This window comes from Myotis nattereri (assembly GCF_964212035.1).
Source record: "Myotis nattereri genome assembly, chromosome: 5".
Lineage (NCBI taxonomy): Eukaryota > Metazoa > Chordata > Mammalia > Chiroptera > Vespertilionidae > Myotis > Myotis nattereri.
The window spans coordinates 108,294,771-108,309,320 of NC_138080.1; the positions used below are offsets into that span (position 1 = coordinate 108,294,771).

General features: G+C 62.5%; 1 protein-coding gene across 3 annotated transcripts in view; it reads left to right on the forward strand.

Moving 5' to 3' along the window:
• The window catches only part of TNRC18 (trinucleotide repeat containing 18), a 74,071-nt gene that overhangs the window by 44,511 nt on the left and 15,010 nt on the right, over positions 1–14,550 (forward strand). For 2 of the 3 annotated variants that reach the window (XM_081091871.1, XM_081091872.1), the window contains 3 exons: positions 1,956–2,228; positions 6,538–6,780; positions 10,783–11,207. In XM_081091871.1, the coding sequence (XP_080947997.1) occupies positions 1,956–2,228; positions 6,538–6,780; positions 10,783–11,207 (941 nt within the window). Of the gene's footprint in view, positions 1–1,955; positions 2,691–6,537; positions 6,781–10,782; positions 11,208–14,550 lie in introns of those variants that run through there. The other variant, XM_081091873.1, reaches the window with a different exon arrangement.

A 14,550-nucleotide genomic window follows, 5' to 3' on the forward strand; every position in this document is an offset into this window, starting at 1 on the left:
TCCGGGGCCGCGAGGCGATGGCGTTTCACTGTCCAGCGCACGAACGGGCACCTTTCGTGTTACAAGCAAGTGTGTTTTCTTGGGCAAAGGGCGGTTGGGTCGGACCTCGCGGGGCTGTGGCGAGCTGGAGGGAGTCGGGCTGGTAAGGAGCGGGCACGCGCCCTGCGGGTGGAGCGCTGCTGCTCTTGGCCCTCGGTGACCCGGGTCTCGTGGGTCTTCAGGGCTGGGTCTCAGGTGGGCGTGGGGCGGGCAGGTCGTCTGCTCCGGGTGCTGAGGCTGAGCCCTCGTGTGCCCCCTCGGCTCCTGGGTGTGATCTGGCCGCGCTGCCCAGGCCCCGGCCGCTTTCAGAGACTCATTGCCCCGAAGGAGGACGGAAGGCCTTTAACCCTGCGGCCCGCCCCGGCTGGGTCTGGAACGAAGAGGGGTCAGGAGGCTGGCTGCTCCTTGAATCTTTCCGGGCCGAGGGCTGCTGGACGTGGCCTGGCTGGTCGCCTGAAGAGCCCCTCCTCCCCCACTCCCACTGGATGTGGCACAGTTAGAGGCCAGGGCTGAGCTGGGTCCCTGAGACCCGGGGCCAGGCCACGGAGCAGCTGTGTGCACGTGCACAAGCCACGTTCAAGTTGCCAGTCTGACTCGGTTGCGTCCTCGCTGTCCGGGTGAGGGAGGTGGCCAGCATTGCGACAGGGAGGCAGAGGCCCGTTGTGGGCGAGGTGGTGCAGGCGTGCAGCTGGGCCCTTCTGCTTTCTGCACGGGCCCTTCCGCGGGCCTGGGTGAAGGAGAGCGAGTCACGGAGGCCGGGGGTGCGCTGGCGAGCTGTGCTGCCCCCGCAGGGGACGGGAGGGGAGAGCCCTGCCCTCCTGCCCTGTCACTTTGGGGGGTAGGGCGGGTGGCATGCCTGGTGGGAAGCCAGGTTGGCCATTGTTACCCAGTTTGGGATGGAGCTCACAGGAGGCAGAGCTGCGGCCAGGGGCCTGGCGGGGCCTGGCAGGGCTCGTCCTTGTCCATCCTTCCCAGAGTTGCAGGCCGACCTGCATTGGGTCTCGGTGGGAGTGGGGGGCGTAGATGTTGGAGGAGTAGCCGGAGGACCGCCACCCCCCCCCCCCCCAGAGGTTGCCCTCGGCCTTGCAGCTGGCGGGCGGAGCCGCGCGGTAGCTGTGTTCACTGATGCCCCTGCAGCCCTGCTCCAGGTGGACTTGGCCAGGTTACGGGAGCGGGTTCTGGCAGCGGAGCCCTTTCTTCAGGGAGGTCTTGCTCAACAGCCCATATGTTACACGGGTCAGAGCTGTGTATGTTTGAGAGGCGCGGAGGGGCCAGAGCCATGCTCACATGACAGCTCCCTCCCCAAAGCCTGGGGTCCTCCTGAGCTGGAGGTCTTGGCCTCGCCCAGTAGTGAGGCCGAGACTGGGGTGCCAGCAGCAGGGGGGTGGTGACTGGCTCTCTGGTAGGAAAACAGGAAGCAAGCAGGAGCATCATTTGCCAGTGTCTTTGGTGGGACTCTGTGTCTGGCCTGTCTCAAGCCCCCACTGTGACATTGCTGAGCAGCAGTGGGAAGAGGGGTACACGGCTGAGTGCCCCGCCGGCCTGCACCCCTGGGAGCTGGCACTTGAGGGGAAGGGGAGCTGTACCTGAGCCCTTCCCCTTCTGGGCCCGCCCCTCCCTGGGCTGGTGCCGTCCTGTGGGATAGCCGGGCCCGAGGTGACCTCTGTGGCCAGGGAGAGACCTTGCTGAGAGCGGCTCCTCCTGCCCGGGGCCTGGGAGGGCGGTGTGCCCAGGTGACCGTGCTGTGTGCAGTGCCCGCCGCTCCCAGGCGAGAGGTGCCCGCCGCTTGCTCCACGGCCAGTAGGCCTTGGGCCTCTCTGTGCTGCAGCACCAGGCGCTCCCTGCGTAACCAGACAGACACCAGCCCCTCCCGCCCCGCCCCTGACTTACCTTATGACAAACTGCCTTGACTGCAGATACGGACTCGGAGGAGGAGGAGGAGTTCCTGAAGGATGAGTGGTCCGCCCAAGGCCCCTCCGGCTCCAAGCTGACATCTTCCCTCCTGTGTGGCATGGTGGCCAAGAGCAGCAAGCCGCCCGGGGGCCCCAAGCTGCCCAAGAGGGGCCTGGCGGCCACCCGGACTCTGAAGCCCAAGCTGGCGGGCAGGAAGCAGCCGTTCTGTTTGCTGCTGCAGGAGGTCGAGGCCCGCTCCTCCTTCAGCGATTCTTCGGAGGACTCGTTTGACCAAGGTTACTAGCTCCAAACACACCCCTTCCGTGTTTTATAGCGAGAGTGTGAGAGAGAGAGAGAGAGAGAGAGAGAGAGAGAGTGTGAGCGTGCGTGCGTGCGTGAGCGAGCCAGGTGCGGGTGCGAGGATGGCGCTGCTGGGCGGCCGTCTGGGGTCTTGGCAGCGTAGCCTGCCGTACAGCCTCTGCCGGGTGCATTTGTGCCTGTATCATTGTGATAACCACGGCTGGCTCTTTTTGAGCTGTTATACAGACTGATTTTAGTCTTCACCTTCCTCCACTCCCCCCTCCGCCACCCCATTCTGGCCTCCCTGTCCCCTGGACCGCAGGCCGGGGTGGGGGTCTTAGCAGGGGCCACAGGGACGTTTTGTAAAGGGAACTGTCGTGTGGGCGTGTGACTTGATGTTTGTACCGGGATTTTGGTGACACCGAGCTTTATTAAAAGTACCGAGTTCTTTTTTAACTAAACCCGTGTGCCTTGTCTCTCTTGCTGTGTCCTCACTTAGGCCGTTAGGTGCCGCTGCCCTCGTTTGTCCCTCCCCTCCCCTCCCCCACCCGGAAGGGTAGAGACGGAGTGACCAGTTGCTGCTTTTCCCTCTTGTTCAGATATCCCCGGGAGCTGCTGGCATGCATTTCATGTTCAGGTTTAAAGTCAACTGCTTTCACCTCCAGCATCATCTTTTTTTTTTTTTTAGCTGCTTGTCTGTCTTTTGTTTTCCTAAAGCTCAATGCCTCTGCATCAGTGCTTTAAAAATGCTCACAACCCCGTTTCCTAACGCACATTTCCGCCAGGAGGAGCTGGTAGGCAGTGCAGGGCCAAGATCCCCTGCAAGCGAGGGGCAGTGTAGCGCTGTGGAGAGGGCATGGCCCGCGAGTCCAGCTCAGCCGGGGCCTCGCTTACAAAACAGGGTCAGAGTCACGCCCCAGCCGGCAGGCTCCAGTGCGCCTTGGCCTGGGCGAGGGTTTGCTCCGGGTGGATCCGCACAGGGACCCCAGCTCCCGGGTGGCATCCCCTGGGTGGCAGAGCCGAGACCCGATGCCCCCAAGGGAGGCCCAGGCAGGTCAGAGCCGCTGGGACAGGATCTGGCTCAGCCCTGAGATCCGAGCGCTGCCCGATCCCAGCCTCGCTCTCTCACTCCTGGTCCACCTCTCCTCCCACGCCTCCCCTCTGGATGGCCCAGATCCATTTTGGGTGACCAGCAGATGGCACAGCAGGGAGCCAGGTGGCCTTGGGGCGCACATTCTCCTGTGCAACTTGCCAGCCAGCCTGGTTTCCCGAGGCCGCCTCCATCCTGGTCACGTGGCCCCTCCTGGCTGGTTTGCCACCACCCTCCCCACCTTCCTCCTCCTCTCCCCTGGACTTGGATCCCCAAGCCGCCTCCCTTCCACACACTCCCCTGCCCCTTAAAGCCAGGGCACCAGCTTCCAAGCCTTGGGGCTCCCCTGCCTCAGCTCAGACTCCGTAGAGAAGCCGGCAGTCCCCCGGGTCCAGCCAGGGGCCGTTGCCCTGGGACCTCAGACCAGGACTGGATGTGGCCAAGGACAGATAGGGGGAGTGGGGGGAGGGGAGGGGCCCACTGCTCAGGGGCCGGTAGGTAGGTCTCCGCAGGGATGTTTGCGTAATAGGGCCTTACTGACACCTGATACTAAACCCCTAATTGGCTTGGCTTTTCTAGTGTGTCTGCTTTCTCCCCCAGCAGCCTGACCATACCTTCACCCCTGCCCCCTACCCATGATGCTTTGAATGTCTGTTTTGGTCTCTTGCATTTGCTCTCACGCTGCACTCGGACGCAAAGCGAAGGCTGGGAGTAGGGCAGACGGCGCCGCGGGTCACTGAGCCGGGGTCGAGCCTGGCTCGTTGGTCCGTAGGTAGGCACGCCCTCTTCTTCATGTCCCCCTGCACCTCCGTCCTCGGGGCTGCCCCATCGGCGATGGCAGCAGCGGGTCGCTTTGGCATTTATCCATCAGGTTTTGGAAACCAAGTCACAGCAGCCAACCCCACACACAGAGCCAAGAGGGGTATTTTTTGTTGGTTTTTTTTTTTTTTTTTAAATAAAAGTTCCTCTGCATTTCCCTGGGGGCTTTTTCTCCCCGCCCTTGGCAAGCTGTGGCCTCAGGTGTGGACAGCTCCGAGAGGCTTTTTTTTCTTGGTCCTTAGGCACCCCTGGTCCCCCTGCCCTGCAGCCCGATCCCCCGCCACAGCCAGCGGGAGGCAGCCAGGGCGGGCCCGCCAGGCTCCGAGGGGAGGCGGGAGGGCCCTGGGAGACCACGGGACCTGTGGCCCCCAGTTGTGACGGGCACACCCCTTCCTTTGGCTTTTGCCTTTCGAACACTCCTCCAGCTCAGGGTGCCGGGACGGGGCTGCGCTGGCTCTCTGGGATCTGATGCGGACGCTCCGACATCCAGAAACCAGAGCCAGCCCTCCCCGCCGGGCCCTGCGGTGGAGACGCCCGGGGGCAGCGGGTCCTGGAACCTCCACACCCGAGCAGCCGCAGAAGGGCAGGCTGGCCCCTGTCCATCCCCGAGTCCCCAGCCAGCCAGCCCCCACCGCCACCCCAGGGGACCTGATGTGGGGGACCCAGGTGCTGCCGAAAGTCTGCCTACACTTAGCCTGCTTTGCCGCTGTGGCCCGCTGGGGCGGAGACAGAACGTGACGTCCGCACTGTGAATGGACCGCAAGTGTGCACTGCCTGCCTGCCGCCCGCCTGCCCGCTGCCTCCATCCGCTTCATCCATCGCTCGCGAGCCCGCCTCCCGCTCACCCTAACGCACTCCCGCTCTCTGCCTCCTTCCTCTCACTCCTTCCAGATTCCTTAAGCTCATCCCCCCTTCCCGCACCCAGGGGTCACTCAGCAGAAATGGGGCTCCCTCCGATGGGGGGGGGGGCAGAAAGCCTCCGCCTTACCGGCACCCCAGGGCACCCACATTCGGCCACTGGTTGCACTCAAGCCAGCAGGCGGCCTGGGGCGCTGGCAGGAGAACATGGAGTTGGCCCCACCCAGACTGTCCCCGCCCCAGACACCATCTCCCACCCCAGCCTCGCCTGGCCCGGGGCCCCCAGGGACCCTCAGGCTCCCAGAGCTCTGAGCAGGTGAGCACCCTCGGGCAGATCCCTCGGGGCTCCTGGGCACGGCATCTGCCCCCCACCTGCCCTTGGTTAGCCTGGGAAGCGCAAACTTGTATCTCCAGACCGAGTCTTGGTGGAGGTTCCTGTGTGGGAGCGTGCCCCACCCCTGCCCCTCGGCCCGCCCGCCTCTGTCCCAAAGGCCTGGGAGGCAGGGCCTGGTCCTGGGAGAGGTCGCCAAGCGGTGGTCCGCAGACCACTGGTGATCCGTGAGGTCCGAAAGGTTGGCGACCGCTGGCATACCCAGGCACCAGCTGGAGACACAGGCAGGCACTTCTCTAGCGTTTTCCCACTACACTGGGAGGCAGGACAGCCAGCCAGCCCGGTTTGAGTCCTCTCTGCTTGAGCACTTGAGCCCCTGGGCCCCTGCCTCCTGGTGCAGAGCAACCCGCCCACACCCTTCCAGCCTGCCCCTTCCCTACCCCCTGTGGTCCAGAGGCCAGGCTGGCGCTTGGCCCCCTCAGTGGCGAGAGTTTCCACAGGACAGGGTGCTCTGCATGTCTAATTCTCTTGGTGCCTGCACCGTGCTTGCGCCTACAGACATGCGGTCCTGCTCGGACCCTCCCTGACTGGGGTGGCTGGAGGGTCACCCTGTGCCGCAGATGAGGAAGTAGGGCTCTGGGTGGCAGGTGGCCCAGAGTGGGGGTGGCACTGGGAGCCAGCTTCGGACCCCAGAGCTGCTCAGGGCTTCAACCGTGGGTGTCCCCTCCCCCCAAGAAGGGACCAAACTCCACCTTCTCCTGCCGCCAGCCCCCAGGCCTCCAGCTGCCCAAACTGCCAGGTGCCTGTGCCCGGAAACCCAGCCTGAGCCCCCAGGTCCCTCCCCCAGACCCTCTCCTCCCTCCCTCGGCCGCCTCTGTCCTCTGTCCTGTCCTGCCTCCTTCCGCAGCCTTCACGGGTGTGTGTGTGCGTGTGAGACCGTGGAGAGCCGTCTGCAGTCCTGTCCGTGTCCTCCCCACAGCACACGTGCATGTTGCCGTCCCTGACAGAAACCCACTCTGACGCCCAAAGCCGCTGCCCACTCTGGGCCGCCGGATGCCCACGGCTTGGGCTCGCATAGATGGGGCGCTGGGCCGTGGGGGGACCCGCCCCCCAGCTGGTGAGGAGTGAGCAGCAAGGCCGGTGCTCCTGCGCCTGGGGGCGGGCGGCGCAGGCCCCGCGAGGCTCTGACCCCCGTTTTCTGCACCAGATGAGAGCTCCGAGGACGAGCGCGAGGACAAGCTGGAGGAAGAGGAGGACGAGGCTGGAGGCTACAGGCTGGGGGCCCGGGACCGAGCCCTGTCGCCAGGCCTGGAGGAGAGCGGGCTGGGCCTGCTGGCCCGCTTCGCAGCCAGCGCCCTGCCCAGCCCCACGGTGGGGCCGTCCCTGTCGGTGGTGCAGCTGGAGGCCAAGCAGAAGGCGCGGAAGAAGGAGGAGCGGCAGAGCCTGATGGGTGAGTTGGGGCAGTGCTGCCGGAGTGGCTCGGCGCCGGCCTGCAGGTGGGGAGACTGAGGCTCCGGGAAGCGGGGGGCAGAGCTGGGAGCCCGCGGGGCCCCTCCTGGGGGCGGCCCTGCCCGGAGCAGGGGCTGGTGACGTGGGCCTCGGCGTGCTGTTTCCAAGGAGGGGCCCCCAAAGCGGTGCAGAGTGACCTTCAGCCAATGGGGCCTGACCCGCCCCCTCAGCTGCCCGACGTGGGGCAGTTCTGGGAGGCAGAGCCCCCCCCCCCCCCATCTGCACCCCGGGGGCCCGCGACCCAGCTCGGCGAGTCAAGGAGCCCAGTCCGGACCCATGAGACTGGGAGCTGGCTGGGCACACAGGGAAAGAGAGGGTGGACAGGAGCAGTCGCTGCCGCCGTCACCGGGCTGTCCGCCCGCTCCTCCTGCCCAAGAGCGCCTTTCTCCCTGGTGCCTGGACGTACGCAGTTTATCCTGCACCCCCCGGGGGACATCTCGTGGCACCGAGCTGTGGCCGTTACGAAAAAAGTTGCTGCAAACATCGTGTGTGGGTTTGTGTGGGGACCAGCTCCTCTGGGCAAACACCTGGGCCGGATGGTGAGAGACTGTCTCGTTTGCGAGGAGCCGTCAAGCCGTGTCCCCGAGTGGCTGCTGCGCACCGACTCCCCGGCGGTGACAGCTCCCTGCTCCTTGGACTCGGGGCTGCGGGGTGTCCTCGGGTGTATCCGCTTCACTCGCATTTTCCCCATGACCCCCGCGGAGCGTCTTCTCAGACGCTTACTTGCCGTCGGGACGTCTTCCTTGAGGTGCTGCAAGGTTTCGGACCCGTTTCTTGGTCGGGCTGTTTGCTTCCTGACGTTGAGCTGTAAGAGCTCCTTATTATTTTGGGCAACGGTCCTTGGTCAGTGGTATCTTTTGCAGATTCCCCCCGCCCCCCCCCCGTTTTATCTTTTCATTCTCTTGGCGATATTTTTTGTGAAGCAGAATTTTGTAAGTTGAATGAGGTCCAGCTTATCAGTTCTTTCTTTCGTGGGCTGTGCCTTTGGTGTTGTGTCTAAAAATTCCCCACCAAACCCAAGGTCACCTGGATTTTCTTCAGGGTCATTTTCTAGAAGTTGTATAGTTTTGCATTTTACGGCCTGTGATCCATTTTGTGAAGGGAGTAAGGTCTATGTCTGTTTTTGTTTTGTTTTTGAAAAATACATTTTTATTCATTTCAGAGAGAGATGGAGAGAGAGATAGAAGCTCATTAATGATGAGAGAGAATCATTGATTGGCTGCCTGCTGCACGCCCCCCACTGGGAATGGAGCCCCCAACCTGGGCCTGTGCCCTGACCCGGAATCAAACCGTGACCTCCTGGCTCATAGGTCCACGTTCAGCCACGGAGCCACGCCGGCAGGGCGTTTTGTTGTGTTTTGTTTTTGTTGCATGTGGATGTCCAGCACCATTTGTTGAAAAGACCGTCTTTTCTCCACGGCGTTGCCTCTGCTCCCTTGTCCAAGCTCTTGGACTGTATTTTGGGGCCTGTTTCTAGGCTCTCGTCCTGTCCCGTCACTTTACTTGTCTGTTCCTTTGCCAATACTGCACTGTCCTGGTCGCTGTAGCATCAGGCCTCTCGCTTTGTTCCTCACCCTCAATATCAACCTGGCGGCTCTGCATCTTTTGTCCCATGTAAACGTTAGAATTAGGTTGTCGGTATCACGAATTAACCTCCTGGGGTTTGGGGTGGGATTGCATTGACTCATGGATGAAGTTGGGAAGAACTTGACGCCTTGACAGTATCAAGTCTTCGTATCCATGAACATGGAATGTCTTCTTTTTCTGTGTCTGTTGAGGTGTTCATGTGGCCTTTGTTCTTCATTAATATGGGACATTATGTTGATTTATTTTTTATTTATTTTTTGTATGTTGAATCAGCCTGGCATTCCTGGGGCAAATCCTGCTTGGTCAGGATGTATAATCTTTTTTATATGTTTCCGGGTTATATTCCTGTCTGTTTATAACGGTTATGTCTCCCTGGCGGATTAACCGTGCTCCCATTTTTAAACGTCCTTCTTTGTTGCAGCGGTTCTCAACCTGCGGGTCGCGACCCCTTTGGGGGTCGAACGACCCTTTCACAGGGGTTGCCTAAGACCATCGGAAAACACATATATAATTACATATTGTTTTTGTGATGAATCACTATGCTTTAATTATGTTCAATTTGTAACAATGAAATTGGGGGTCACCACAACATGAGGAACTATATTTAAGGGTCGCGGCATCAGCAAGGCAGAGAACCACTGGTTTAAAGGCTCAGCTTTTGCCTGATGTCGTCAGCGGTGTTCTTGGCACTGTTTGCGTGGTCTCTCTTCCTCACCCTCTGACAGTCGGGCTCTCTGCGTCTCACCTCTTCTGTCCCCTCTTCCTCCTTTAAGCCTTAGATTTTGGGAGAAGACAGGAGCCCATGGTGCTGGGTGGGAGTCAGGACATGGGCCCTACTCCCAGCCCTGGCACACCCTCCCTGTCCTGCCAGCGCTCTGGCAGGGACCGGTTCCTGTCTCAGGCCGTTCATGTTGTCCCCCCACCCCCAATCTCAGAGGTGTTTGTCCTCTGACCTCCCCCCCCCCCGACAGCTCCAGTCTCCCCTCCTGCAGGTGTGTCAGTCCCGCCATCGCCTGCCCCTGCCCCTGCCCCTGCCCCTGCCCAGTGACTGCAGAGTTTTCTGCACGTCTGGGCTGCTGGGGGGCTGCCGGCAGGTGGGGCTCGTTCCCTCTCCCTGTGTTTTAGGGCCTCCCCCTAATCAGCCGTGAAAGCCCCCGGCTGCCTCTGCCTCCCTGTGCTGGGGGAGGTCTGTTAACAAAAGATTAATTACTGGGATCATTAAGCTTTGCAAGAGGCTCCTTCCCATAAGTGTGCCCCCTCCCCCGCCCCACCCCTTCCCTCTGCTGGGCCTGCAGTTGTCAGGGCCCTGGGGCCTGGCTGCCCGGAGCCCTCGTGGGCAGGCTGCCGCCAGGCTTTGGCTGGCTTCTCGCTCATGTGCTGTGGGATCTGGGGCAGGTCCTCTCTGGGGTGGTGTCAGCTCTGGCTGTCACAGCCATCCCATCCCGGGCACTGTCCCTGGCCACAGCTCCGGGCCAGCTCTGAGCCGCACGTGTTTCCTGGGCTGGAGCAGCGTGGGCCAGGCAGACCTGGACGGGAGCCATGCGTGACGAGGGCTGTGGTGATGGAGGGGAGCACACAGCCCCCAGGGGGCCAGCAGGTCTTCTGCGCAGTCCCAGGCAGAGGCGGGAGAGGTGGCGCGGGCAGAGGGACCGGCAGAAGCGAAGGCCGGGAGGTGGGAAGGACGGAGGGGGCTGCTGGGAGCTCCGTGGCCTTGCGGTCAGAGGCTGTGCGTCCCGGGCTGGCCTCACGGGTTCAGGGCTGCCCCTTGGGTGTGGGAAGGGAGGGGCCGGCTTCGAGTTGAGAAGAGGGGCTGGGCCCCAGGGTGGCATGGGTTCCAGGGAGCCACCCCTGTACCGGGGAGTGGGTGCCAGGGACCTCCCAGCTCCGAGACGTGCCTCCAGGAAGCGGAGAAGAGGCCCCTGCCGGGCCGGGGATTTCGCCCGGACTTCCCCGCCCGCCTCCGGGAGCTGCTGTCCTCAGGCGGGACCCACCCGCTCACCTGTCCGGGCTTCTGGGCTCCCACGGGGCACAGGAGCAGGGGAGCAGCTCCCACAGCCCAGGCAGGAGTGTCCACACTCGGGTCTGAGGCTCTCGGGGAGAGGGCGGCGAGCAGCCTGGGCGGCCAGGCGGGTTGGGGAGAAGGGGCTGCCGTCACGGGCATGTGGCCCAGTGGGTCCTCCTGCTCCCGGACCTCAGGCTCCTCCCCTGCAAGCAGAGAGGAGGCTGCCGCAGGCAGAGCGGTCCCTGGGAGGAGGGATGGGCTGCGGCCTCCTGCTGGTGGCCAGGCAGCGGGCTGGGTGGGAAGTGGGGGCCCATGAGCCCCCGTCCATAGCCGCCTCTCTCATTCCACATCCAGGCACGGAGTTCGAGTACACCGACTCGGAGAGCGAGGTCAAGGTGCGGAAGCGGTCACCTGCCGGGCTGCTGCGGCCCAAGAAGGGTCTGGGGGAGCCAGGCCCCTCCCTGGCCCCACCCGTGCCCGGGGCCCGGGGCCCCGGTCCCACCAGCCCCAACAAGGCCAAGGTGGCGGCGGAGAAGGGGCGCAAGGCCCGCCGGCTGCGGGGCCCCAAGGAGCCCGGCTTCGAGGCGGGGCCCGAGGCCAGCGACGACGACCTGTGGACGCGGCGGCGCAGCGAGCGCATCTTCCTGCACGACGCCTCGGCCGCCGCCCCGGCGCCCAGCACGGCGCCCGCCGCCAAGCCCAGCCGCTGCGGCAAGGGCGGCCCGCTGAGCCCACGCAAGGACACAGGCCGCGCCAAGGACAGGAAGGACCCCAGGAAGGTAGGAGCTGGGTGCAGGGGTGGGGCCCCCCTCATCGCCATCTCGGGAGGTGGCCCCGCTGTCCGAACAGGCCCTGAGCTGCCCGCCGGCCTCCCGCCCTCGCACAGGCCCTCTGCCTTTGACTCAGTAACATTCCAAACGTGCGTGTGCGTGTGCGTGTGTGTGTGCGTGTGTGTGTGCGTGTGTGAGTGCGCCTGGCGGGCACGGACGCAAGAAACTGCAGTTATCAAACGCCAGACCTCCTTCTGACGCTGCACCCGCGGTGCCTCTCCGGGCGCCTCATAGAAGGCACGGGCGCCGAGCGAGTGCCGAGAGCTGCCCGCAGCACACGTGGCATTTAAGGTCCCTGTGGGAGCTGCCATGCGCCCGGTGGCGGGGTTTCTGTTGGTGACAGAGTCCCAGGCCCTGCTGGTCCCGCTGTGGCTCGTGGCCTCTGCTCACACCTCGCTGCCTCCGAGGGCATGAGCGCAGAGGGGCGTGCCCTTCCCTCCCCGTGCGCGGGCTCCCGGCCGAGAGCTCCCAGGCCCAGAGCACGTGCCCTCTCAGCTCGAGCTGCTAGGAGGCTGGTGGCCAGTTGTCCCCCTTCGGGGGTCGCGTTCAAGGCTACAGCCAGTGGCTGCGCCTGCGGCCTCCACCCCGTCCCTGCGGAGGATGCACTTACGGGACAGTGACCTAGAGAGTCGCAGAAAGGGGTGAGGCTGCACCGACCCCTGGCCGTGGGGATGGTGAGGCAGGGCCGCAACCGGGTCGCTCCCAGGCACCTGGGTGTGTGCGCACCCCTTGCTTCCTCGTGGCTGAGCCACCGCTGAGGCTTCCGGGGCCTCGGACAGGAGGCGCTGCGTGATGATGATGGCGATGTCACGCGGGCGACCCGGGGTGGGGGGGGCATGCCTTCCCCCCGGGCACCATGCTGCGTGGATTGTTGGCGAAGGAGAACTTGGTTCCTGTCCTCACAACTCTGACCCTGAGGCCGGGCGGCGTGGAGCCCACAGGGGAAGGCTCAGCCCCGATGGCCCTTGGGGATGAGTTGCCTGCCCCAGGCGCCTGTGCTGCCCGTGCTGTACCGGGGTCCCGACCTCAGGTCCGCTCACATAGTGACTCAGACCCGGACAACACTGTACGGACGTTTATTATAAAGGACACCGCTCAGGAGCAGCCCACAGAGAGGCGCAGGCCGGGGCGGGGGACAGGCCACTGCTGCCGCCTCTCCGTCCCCCCCCCCCCCCCGCACCTCCCGTGTTCACACGGAAGCTCCCCTCTCCAGACCCCGCCCTCGGGTTTGATGGAGGCTCAATATGTGGACGTGACCCATCACGATCTCAGCCTCCAGCCCCTCCTGTCCCCAAGGAGGGACCAGGAGTCGCCTCCCCGGAGCCCCAGGGAGTTCCCAGGGTCGTGGGAGCGGGTGTCGGGACTGGGGCGGAGGCCAGCTGTGGGTTTGTTTCACCGCCACTGAGAGCTCGCAGCCCCACGCGGCAGGTTGCTCATGGCAGCTGCGCCTCGCACGGGCCCTGACCTGCCGGGGGCACAGCGGTCAGCGGTCAGAGCTGAGCTGTGGCAGGTCCAGCCCAGAGCGGGGTCCCCACCCCCAGCCACACGACCTCCCCAGCCCCTCCCGGGCGGCGCCTCTGTCGGGGGGAGGACCAGGCTCGCCCAGTCTGTGTCCCCGGGAAACAGTAAGAGTCCGGATCAGAGCGGGTGAAGGAACAGGCATCACAAGGAGAAATCAGACCCGTACCCCGTCACCCCAGGAACGGCCGCTGCTCACTGCTTTGAGATAGACTCTGGTTCCTGTTTGTAGGCGTGGATTATGTTTCGTGCGTTCCCTGTGCTGAGCTTTTATTTTGCTTTTTTAAAATGCGTATTTCTAAGTGGCTGGATCGCATCCACCATCTGGCCAGCCCGGCTCTCGTGACCTCCCGCCAGCCACCTTCCCGGCTGCGTCATGTGGCGGATGATGGTCTTTGCTGTTGCGATCACCGCAGTGACGAACTCTACTCTGTGTGCACAGCTGGTCACATGTGGAGTCTTTTCTCATTTAAAAAAATAGCAAGGCTCCCAGAAACGGGAAACAGTTACCAGCTTTACCTGTTAGAACAGACGGTAAAGAAAAGGGAGAAGGTGAAAATCCACTCGGGTGCAGGCGTGGCTGGGGTTGCTCAGTGATGAGCATCAGCCCACGCACCGAAGGGTACGGGTTCGATTCCCGGTCAACGGCATGTACCTGGGTTGCAGGTTCGATCCCCGCCCCGGTCAGGGTGCCTGCAAGAGGCAACCAATTGATATGTCTCTCTCATGTCAATGTTTCTCTCTCTCTCTCTTTCTCTTTCTCTCTTTCCCTCCCTTATTTCCATTCTCTCTAAAAAAATCAATGGAGAAATATCCTAGAGTAAGGATTAACCAAAAAAAGTATTCACTCAGGTATAACTTTTTTGCTGTCGCCACCCCTTCCCTCGGGTGCACAAAGACGTGCTCCCCAAGACGAACTGCCTAATGACAGACACTAGAGCAGTGGTTCTCAACCTTCCTGATGCCGTGACCCTTTAATACAGTTCCTCATGTTGTGGTGACCCCCAACCATAACATTATTTTCGTTGCTACTTCATAACTATAATGTTGCTACTGTTACGAATCGTCATGTAAATATCTGATATGCAGGATGTATTTTCATTGTTACAAATTGAACATAATTAAAGCATAGTGATTAATCACAAAAACAATATGTAATTATATATGTGTTTTCCGATGGTCTTAGGCGACCCCTGTGAAAGGGATGTTCGACCCCCAAAGGGGTCGCGACCCATAGGTTGAGAACCGCTGATCTAGGAGGAGGGGACACCCCCACGTTAAAAACGCTCCTTGACCCCCACGATGCCTTCTGACGTCAGAAATGTGACCAGGATTAAAACGTGCATCAGACAAAAAAAAAAAATACGTGTATTTACACCTGTACGTACGTCCCCCAAATGGGGCGAAGCCGAATGCCTTCCATCCCTATAGCATTTCCTGTTTTGTGCCTTTCAGTGCTGTTGCTTTGCATTTCACGCACCTGCTGTTGTCATAGTAACATTTGCCCAGTATCCTCTTTCTCTGTTTCCTCACATTCCAGCTGCTCAGGTCCTTCGATTGGGTCGTGTTGTTGTGTGTGTGTCTCTCAAAAAGCACAAAGCGACCCCGCCCCCACGTCCCTGCCGCCCCCTGGTCGCTCCCGTGGCCTCGTGTCCGCTTCCCAGACAGCGCGTCTGCTGGGAAGGGCCCCGCCGCTGTGACAGCTGGACGGCACCCGGGTGCCGGCATTTCTGGAGCCGTGGCCAGGAGCCGTGGCGGGCGTTAGGTTGTTCCC